The 10667-nt window shown below is 33.5% G+C and overlaps 1 protein-coding gene and 1 pseudogene across 1 annotated transcript in view; one reads left to right on the top strand and one right to left on the bottom strand.

Moving 5' to 3' along the window:
- LOC146888952 (uncharacterized) overlaps positions 1 to 1595 on the top strand; it is a 9938-nt gene extending 8343 nt beyond the window's left edge. The window contains exon 8 of the mRNA XM_085666833.1: positions 718 to 1595. Coding sequence (XP_085522959.1) covers positions 718 to 1595 — 878 coding nt within the window. The remainder of the gene's footprint in view (positions 1 to 717) is intronic.
- A 2823-nt stretch (positions 1596 to 4418) lies between these two features.
- LOC146888951 (elongation factor Tu, mitochondrial-like) lies at positions 4419 to 7857 on the bottom strand (annotated as a pseudogene).
- Positions 7858 to 10667: the final 2810 nt, after the last annotated feature.

Here is a 10667-nt window from a genome sequence, read left to right as displayed (position 1 = left end):
GATTAGCATTCTGAATCTGTCTGCCAACCCCCCTCCCCCCTGTGTTTTATTGTTGTGTTCATCTGGAAAATTGGCTTTGAATGAAAATATTGGTCGTTGGGAGACGACTTGGTTCACTTTCATGTACTGCATTTAATATGTTTTAATTTGGTGGGGTACGGCCTCTATCAGCAACCCACCGTCGACGAGAACGCAACTTCAAGAAAGGGTTCAGTCTTCTTCATCGTGATTTGGCCGTGCTCAATGAAGAAGAAGGGTTTGAAATCCAAGCGAGAGACGAAAGGTTAAAGAAATTGGGGATTTAGGGTTCTTTGAAACCCTTGAGAATCAGATTTGGGGATTATCTTGATTAGGGCTGCCAACGTTTGGTGACTTCAAATTCGAAATAGACAACCTAAAAAATACGTTGTTTTTTGGTTGATTCTAAACAAAGCATTCATTCATCTACGATCACAGAACCAATGCAGTCTCTCAAGTCACACCATGCTGTTTCATCTTCTCTTTTCAATCAATTCTCTTATCAGTCTATGACATTCTTCCTCTCTTTCTCAACCAAAAGCCGTTGCCTACACTTCAACAAAACCACTTCAATAATTGATTACCTGAATTCCGACTTGCAGTTCTCCAGAACCCAATCCCTTTATGTCTCCAAACGTGTTTCAGGGTGCTGATTCCGTCAAAACCCCTTATCAGTGCTCACTTTCTTCAAATTAATAGGCTTTTCCCAAAGCCAGATTCTCTCCCTGATTCGTCAAAGACCCCAGATACTGTTTACAAACGTTGAGAAAATCTTGAGACCCAAAATTCAGCTATTTCAGATGTCTGGATTCCAGGGTTACGAGTTATGCAGCTTCATTTCAAAGAATCCCTCCATTTTGACTCATAGCTTGAAGAAAACATTGGTCCCCTCAGTTGAAGCTATTAGGAAAATTGTCTACGACCAGAAAGATTTTATTCTTGTCTTGCACAGATGTGGCTGGATACCCCCAAAGTACAAAAGAATTATGGAGAATGTCGTCTTCTTGGAGAGTTGTGGCATTCTTGGGACTCATCTTTCATTGCTACTCAAACTTCATCCAAGGCTTTTCGTTGCACAGCGGTCTACTATTGAAAACAATGTTTCTCGAGCTGTAGACTTGGGTTTCCGTGAAAATTCAAGAATGTTTGTCCATGCAATTCATACATTAAGTTGTTTGAGCGATAAAACATTTGAGAGAAAGTTGAAACTAATTAATTGTTTTGGTTTTTCGAAGGATGAGGGCCTGCAAATGTTCAAGAGAACCCCGACTTTGTTTAGAACATTAGAGAAGAAGTTGAAAGTTGGAATGAAATTCTTCTTGCATACAGTTAAGCTGCCCAAGTCAGTCCTTATTCACCAGCCTAAGATTTTAATGTACAGCATGGAGGATCGCGTGCTTCCTCGATATAAAGTCTTCCAACTGTTGAAATCAAAAAATCTCTGCAAGAAAGTCCCCAGTTATATTCATGTGTTGTGCTTGTCTGAGGAGATGTTCTTGGACAAGTATATATCACAGTTCAGAGAAAATGCAGAGGAGTTATTAGTAGCATACAAGGGTCATTATCTGGAGGCATAACCATACCTTCAATTCTGTTTTTTCACTCTTCCACAGGGTTCTAATACTGAAATTATTTAGATAGTGTTGTGCATAACCATGGAATGTCTCATTGTAGTAATGAAGATGGCTCGTTTATTGTATCTGTTTATTGATTATGCATCTTTCTTTCCCATGGTAATTTGGTGGTCATAAGAACCTTGGAAGATCCACACGAAAATAAGCAATCCACTTTGACTGCTCCTTTAAAGAGGTATGCAGAGTATACTTTTCTTGATCTTGTTGACTTGTTCCCCAGTTGGGATATGCTCCAATGTTGAATTGTAAAATTAGCCTGTATTCATCTTCCAGCACCCTTGTTTAGCTTTTAAATCGCTGAGCATTAATTAGACTGTTTCTATGTTGTGAATTATGTAAGTTAATTTGATTAGTCAAATTTGTATGTGCCTCAGTAGGATTGATATCGAGTTTCCTTTTACTCCCTTCCACCTTCTACTATTAAGAGAGAAAAAATCAAGAAGAACGTGGGTTGCATTAGTAAATCTTAGGTGGTACTTGAAAGTTGAAACCATTGAGACATTATTATGCTGCTTTATTGTCAACGTTTAAGACTGCTTTTTTTTAATGGCTTTTCAATGAGGGACTAAAGGTATGCATCACTGCTTTCACTTGTTTATCACTGGAATATATTTGGTAGTATTTGAACTAAGCTAAAAAATGCCAAAATATAATCCCTTCAACTGCAGCTGCAACAAATCTTCTTACAATCTCTTTCCCTTACAAGATGGACCATTCTTTGCTGTGACAGTTTCATCTTGTCACCTTGCAGTGGCCCTCCAGCCCCGTCTTATGATTTCCTGACTCAACAGCTAAACCTGAAAACAATCAAAGAAGAGTTCATATTTTGTATATTAATTCTGATGCATTATCTTTGAAGGTCCGTCTCATGATATTTTGTATCACTCTTCTGCAGGGTTGTTATATTATAATAGATAAATATTACAATAGACAACATATGTATATAAGGACACACATTAAAAGAAATAATTATCTATTTATTTTAAAAATCAAATAATTTTAAAAATAATCTTTAGAAATACATACCGTGGGTTAAATCGATTCAATATAGAATTCGAGCATTTTAGAGATTTGTATGAAGATTTTAAATTTAAAAAACTAATAATACTATTTAAGAACTAAAATAATAATTTATTAGATATTAAAGGTTATAGTTGAAATATATTTTTATTTTTACGGTAAATCAGTTTAATAATAAATCAAATGAATAAAATAATTATTCAGAGAAGTAATACTTTAAACATAATATATTCTTTAATAATTTATTAAATGACCAACTAATTATAAATTCTAAAATTATAAATTTAATATAATAATAAAACAAAAAAAAAATATTACTTCTCTAAATATAGGGAGCCCATTAACTATAATACAGTAACATTCGCAAGAAAATTTTTTTCTTCTAGTCTCTAAAATACGCCATTTCAAAGTATAGTTTATTGTTAACTCTACTTGGTTACATAGTGAACTAATTTTCAAGTCTTTTATTAATGGTGGTAAATTCAAAACCCCATTACCATTATGAAAAAGCAGATAAGTTCTTGCATGTGATTGTTAGGTGTAATAAAGTAGTTTCGAACCTTAGTGTAGTCAAAGTTCTCTCTAATAACAACCGTCCCACCTTAAAAAAACACTTACGGGAATCATAAAAGCTGGTCCAGTATTTTGAATTTGAGTCAAAATAACTGGTTCTAGAAGTGTCAAGTTTGGTACATAATGGTTTGTTTTCTAAAAGATGGTGGTAGTGACATAAATCAACGGTGGAACCGGGAAGAGTAAATGGTATAAGAAAGAAGAAATCTTTGGCGTGAGTTGAAAATTAGAACTTTGTTTCTTTCGAGCTGCATGACTTGGACTCGCTTTCCCCCCCTCTCTTTCTGTCTTTTGTGAAAGAACATGACAACGTTAAACTATCTATTAACTGAGATAAATGTGGAAGCAATACTCAACCAGCAACGTTAGATTGAGATAAATTTAACTACGGTTGATACACTACACCATGAACATGCAAAAATAAAATTCCAGAAACATATTCGTTTTAATGTTTGGTATGGTAGGAGCCACTTACATTCTGGCTCTCTGATCGTAATTTAAAATTCAACAAGTGCGATGAGTTGTTTAATTTCCACATAAAGACACACGAATAATAATTACCCATAACCACATAAGCATCTTATATATATGGGAATGACGTGATTCTTGCAAGCTGCAACTGAAACTTTTGTTTATTTCGCCAATTCTGAAGAAGGGTCCTCTTGGAATCTGATACCATCTAGCTGCTCCATGGAAAACTCTCATGTTTGTGAGGGTGGGAGAGGAAGATACTGATTTTTGATGAAAGAGATAAATGTTTATGTTTATTTTTTTTGCTTTTTATTATGATAATAACAGATAATTAAAACAGCAGTATACAATACTAACCATAGAATTATCAAGTACTTAAAGAAAATCTCTTCCTTTTATTTTATTTCCTTGAGAAGATTAGGACTAAGCCGTCAACTTTGGCCATGGTTCAATGTTACTGTATATACATCAGTACTTCGTTGTTTTGGAGTTTGACACCATTATATTCCGTGGAAAATTAGAAAAAGCTCTTCTTAATCGCTGTTCAGAATCTTAACTGGATAGCTCCTACGAAAAACAATTAGTCCTCATACACATACCTATTCAAAACATGTCACTATTTCTTTCTTATTTTAGTTCATAATCTTCCATTTACACCCTCATAACACACTATAAAACAAGTTACACCAACTCAACTTATAATCATTTGAGCTTAACCAAGTTTGTCGAGAAACCATATACCTTGCATCGAACACTTTTCAAACCAACCTGCACCATGGAACAGGAACTCATCAAGTTCAAAGGTTCATGGAAAGGCAACAAGAGTTGCTTCAAGTGAAGCTGGATATGATCCAAGGATGAGGTGGCGTGCTGCTAATCCAGCAGTAGAGACCACACGCGCTTGGAAGGGACAACATGGTCGTGCGGCGAACTCAGATAACACCTCACTTGATAACGATGAAACTTTCAACAGTTTCATTCGACGTGCCAAGGGTAAACTTAGAAACGTGTCCCACATCGGTCGGGAGCAGAGCAACGTTACACCTGTACCACTACGAGATGATGACGAGGCTAATGCTAGGGATAACCTAAACGACCAGTTTTCAAATTTTATCAAGAGTTCGAAGAAGAAGTTGAGAAGTACATCAAGCATGAGGAAGCATGGTTCCTTCAACAGACGGTGACCATTGATAAACCAGGGAACCTCAAAGAGAGTGATTTGACATGTGGGTCCATCCAATATTCTGTTATATATACTGCATGAAAATAAGATCCTAAGCCATGCAAGCATTATTATACTTTACATTTTTTTCTATTTCAAGCACAGTAAATGTGAAATGTTTATTTGGGGGGAATAATTTCGACTGGTTTATTGTTTGTTTGTAAGAAATTAATATACATTGATGTTTTGTCTTTAATGAAAGGTTTCTGATTAATCTGTAGTATTTTTATTGAAAGAATAATTAATATCAGTTTATTAACAGGAAGGATCAGAGGGCAGCTATATATAGGAAATGACTCAATGAACATACATACCTGCATTAGACCCAACACCTCTACTTCTTCACCGACTTTAATGACGCCTTGTTCAACACGGCCAGTGGCAACTGTTCCACGTCCCTTCATCACAAATGAAAAATATAAAGCAGCTGAAATGATGGAAACCATTGCCCCCATATTTATTTATGTCCATACAATCCAATATATGTAATGAAACAAATGCAGATTTTGAGAGAACTAAGTGTTGAAAATAGAAATTTTGATATTCTCTTTAAGGGAAAAAAAAACAATTATATGAGACAACAGTTTTTAAAGCACTATGTTAAGATTTAAATTACCACTGCGTCATATCATTACAAAGAGCAAGGTCGTAACAAATGCTACCTCCTTTCCTTTTTTATTCTTCAAAAACCCTAGACCGAATTAAGAATTTGAAATTTAAGATTTTGAAATTTTATCCTTCACCTAACTAGAGATTTAGAAGAACAAGAAAGAATTTGTTAAAGTGACCACAGTTACAAAGATGACCGGCATTATAAACATCTATTCCACATATGCTCCAGTGTTCATAATCCCATCTGCTTATGATGTTAAGCACATCAATAATTGTTGTAGTTTGAGTGAACTGAAGGAGCATATAAGGAATTTAAAGCAATTTTAACGTAAACAGAATAGTAATAAATAGTACTTCTTAAACAGTGTCGTTACCTAAACGGTGTTTATACTGGAGCAGATGGAAAGTGATAGAACATGATAAAAACACAAGACTTACATTACAAATTGTAACAATTTTATAACTGAGGCCATCTTTACTTGAATGAATCTGCTTTCTTCAAAAATTAACCCAAAAAATAAAGTTCAGGTCCTTTTACCTGAATTGAGAACACATCTTCAATTGGCATTAGGAAGGGCTTGTCAAGTTGGCGAACAGGGTCAGGAATGTATGCATCTACAACATCCATTAATTTTAGAATGGCCTATCTTCCAATCTCGTCATTTGTACCCTGTAAAGCAGACAACGCTGAACCTCTAATGATCGGGATTTCATCCCCAGGGAACTTGTAGAAGCTCAGTAGCTCTGCAAAAAACATTATCATAAAAACACATTTTAGCAAACACAAAGATTACAGAAACTTAAGCAGGTTTATTCATTTTCTGAGCATGGACAAGAGAAGAGAAGCCTTAGAGAAACACCCTACCACGTAACTCCATTTCTACAAGCTCTAACAACTCTGGATCATCAACAGCATCAACTTTATTTAGAAAGCAAACAAGAGATGGCACACCAACATGCATAATACATTTAAAGATAAAATATGTCAATCTAGAAGTAAGGAGAAAGGTGTAGACGTTCTAGGTATATATATACAAACCACATCAGTAGAATACCTACTTGGCGAGCAAGAAGAATGTGCTCCTTGGTTTGAGGCATTGGTTCATCAGGTGCAGATACAACAAGTATACCACCATCCATCTGGGCAGCTCCCGTAATCATATTCTGAAAAAAAAAACAGACAATTATAAAGCATACAGTGAAAAAGAATTAATTTCTTATTTAAACTAAATAAAACCATTAGATAAACCATCTAGTAAGTACATCAAGGCAAGCTGGAATGCTAAACCCACCAGCATTCATGGAAAATAGGAATCTGACAAATGCAGCTGTTGCCAATATACAGTGTAATCAATACCTATAAAATATATTTTGTTACAAACTAATCTACTTCCAAATTCCTAGCATAAATTTTCCATCTCATTTTGAAAAGAAGGTCAGGCTACACAAGCACCAAAATATGCTAAATTCCACAATTAACTATTATACAAGGTAAAATTGCTTAAATTTGTTCGCCACAACTTAGCCACCCAGCTTCCGTTAGGCAATTGATAACTCCAATAAAAAAAAACATTCTTAGAGAAACTAAACCAAATTCGAAAGCTTACTTTAACATAATCCGCGTGTCCAGGGCAGTCCACATGCGCATAACGTCGTTTTGCAGTCTCATACTCCACATGAGCCTGAAAACCGAAATATAGAGCAAGCATACATATCAACAGAAAACAACACAATCGATTGCAAGACCAAAAGAGTGCGATTCCATACCGTTGCAATGGTGATTCCTCTCTTCTTCTCTTCAGGAGCCTTGTCAATTTCATCAAAGGCCACAGCCTTAGCCTTCCCTTCATCCGCAAGCACCTGATCAAACCTAATTGAGTAATAAACACCAAAACATCCACCTCAACACACATTTAAACAAAGAGTGAATCAAGACCTTGGTGATTGCCGCAGTTAGCGTGGTCTTCCCATGATCCACGTGTCCAATAGTTCCGACATTAACGTGAGGCTTCCTGCAAAGTCAAACAATAAAATGAACAAAACAAGTAAAAGACATACTAATAACGATTAATGTTACTTGTATATTTTAAATTTTGCGACGAAAAAGAGAAAGCGAGAGTGTTACGTTCTGGTGAAAGTTGCCATGGATCTCCACCATGGATTGGAATTGAAAGAATATAAGGCGGTGGAGGTGGAGTCACTGGGAGTAGAGAGAGGAGAACGAGATACGGAAGAGTGGATTTGAGAGGCTAAGGGGAAGAGGCGGCGAGAAGTGGAAGAGGAGTGTCTGAGAAGAAGAATGGCCATTGAAGAAGTGATGAGGAGAATGAAAAGCCCTAACTATGGAGTGCAGAGGCGAGGGTTTTAGGAGAAGGAAGACAAAAGCGAAGAGCAGTGAGTGCGAAGAGCGAGGGTTTTAGAATGGGCGCCCGACACCGACCCGTCATATTCGTGCGGCCCAATTCGAGCACTCTCATAATGTTTCGAAGCACATACATACTTCTTTTTTTTCTGTTACAAATGTTTTTTTCTTCTTGCTCCGACAGAAAATATTTGAAGTGATTTTTATCTTATTGACTTAATTTAAAGTTTTAGATAAATGAATTAATTCGTGTCTGGTTTAACTTATTTAGTTAAATGGTATCTTTTGGTAAAATTTAGGTATATTTTATGAGAAATAATTCTGTTCGAGGTAGAAAAAATTATATATTAGGACAGGGTTATTCTGGTTCAAAAACTGACCATTTTTCTCTTTATTTTATTTTTTTTATGAAAATGCATTAACTTGTGATAAGTATAAATAAAATGAATAAATAAATTAAAAGATAATTTATGTAATATAGGTTTTACTTGTTTGTTTAGTATAGATGCTTTATATTCAACTTTTTTCATTTTGAGTCAACTCTAATTTTCTTTTCTTATTTTTTAAACGAATGTATAGATAGGAGTTTTATACTTTTAGTCGGTATTTCCTCTTTTGAATTTTTAAACGAATGTATATAATTGTTTCTTTGCTTAAAATCATTTGCTTTTGTCGATGAAATCATATAAAATAGTTACGTATTGTTGCTCTTTTGTAAGCAATAAAATATTTTCGATTTTAATGTTGTGATACTTTTCAATTAAATTTGTTTTTTAAGAAACTTTTAAAGGACAATGTTCTCTTTGCATATTTTACTCCTTATCAATCTTTATTAGTATACTTTGACTTCAATTGAAGGGAGCCTAATGGTTGATTGGATGATTCAATTTCTATTTTAAACTCTCCTTTGGTTGATGGAAATATCATGGTGAAAGAAAAAAGAAAAATTTAATGATGGGATGTTGCTTGATGATGGACAATCTCTATCTTGTACTTCTAAGATTTAGTTTTAGACATGTTCCTACAAAACTTAAGTGCTCATATTTTTGCACTATTATTTTGGTAGACTTCAAGATTTAATAATTTATAATATTTTTGTTGATGTTAATTTTTATTGTATATTTTCTTATCATACATATTAATATGTATGATACAAAAAATATGTAATAAATATCAATATCAACAAAAATATTATAAGTTATTAAATTACAAATTAAAACTTCATATAATGTATCAACTTATATTGAACTATGGATTATTTATAATATTATATATTAGAAAAAATGGTTAAAATTGAATTCGGATATATATATATATATATATATATATTAATAAATAAATAAAGGTTAAAGCTTCTAACCAGAACCTTGATCATGCAAAAAATTGTGTTAGGTGTACAAACATATTTAATATTTATTTTATATAACTTAAATCTATATTTACCTGTATTTTTCTATTATATTTTCTTTTTTCCTTTTAATTTACAAAATTATTATCTCGTTTTAATATGATTTTTATTTTATATGATGGTGAAAATAACTATTCTTGTTTTTGTTTTTTGTGTATAGCTTTTTGTTCTCGATTCATTTGAACATATACTTTGCTGGTTGGATTTGTTATTTTGAGCCAATTCCTCCGAGAAATTGACTTTCATACGAATCTTTGAAAACATGAAACAAATTAAAAGTAGAAAACAATTTATAAAATGTAATAGTTTTTCTTCGTATTGTTAATCACTTTGACTATACATTTAAATTTAGCACAACAGTGAATTGAAATTAATATTATCATTTTTAAAAACACTTTATGAACAATATTGATATAGTACAATTCGGTTAAAATAGTATAGTCCAAATTAAAATTAATATAGTTTGATTCAAAAGTGTAATTAGAAAAAATGTTTGGTTCATAACAGTTGGTTCATATCGTTGTTCGGTTCACTAAATGCAGTTTAGTTTGTTAGAATAAAAGACAATTCAATTCAATTTGTTTGAATAAAATTAACGAAAATTTGTATGAATTAAATATAAAATATGTGACAATAATACTGACTTTGTATGTGGTAATGACACTTGCTTGACATATGACACTGCCATGTGTCATAATGTTGACTTGGATGTGAACAATTTTTTAAAATTTTTTAAAAAATTTTAAAAATAAAAAAAATAACGAAATGACACATGATTGTCGTTGTTCACTTTTGGTTAACAATTTAAATGTCGTCACAAAAAATAATCAAATTGATCATAATTTATACAAATATTTTAACACATAAAAAAAGTCACATCAGATTATAAGAGAAAATTGTCAAAATATCATTGTCCTTCATAAAAATATGACCAAATCGAAGAAAGAGAAACGAAACTTGGGACAAATGATGTCTTTAAGAATAAAAAAAATAATATTCTCTTCCCCCGACCTCTTCACCTTTTATCTACAACTTCCCTCTTTTCTTCAGAATTTGCTCATTCCTCGTGCTCATTGGAAGGTGTTGCGCTTTCCTATCACACAAAGGTGTTGTCTTCTTCCGGTGAAGTGTGGGCTGGCTTACGTTTGTGTGATGTCCGAAATTACCCATATCCTCGATTAATCCGGTTGGGCTGAATCCAGCCAAACCCGAATGTTGCTTAGCTCTAGGTGCAGAGCTGAACTTAGGGTTTTGTTGTTTGTTCCTTGGTCTTCTATCAATCCAACACATTTGATCCTTGCATAAACTTGGAAAGCTTAATAATTTAGGAGACAAACATGCTAGTTT

This window comes from Vigna unguiculata, chromosome 1, assembly GCF_037176805.1.
Source record: "Vigna unguiculata cultivar grain cowpea cultivar isolate G323 ecotype 2 chromosome 1, ASM3717680v1, whole genome shotgun sequence".
Taxonomy (NCBI): Eukaryota; Viridiplantae; Streptophyta; class Magnoliopsida; order Fabales; family Fabaceae; genus Vigna; species Vigna unguiculata.
Note: the sequence above shows the minus strand (reverse complement) of the source record. Positions and strands in the feature narration are given on the sequence as shown.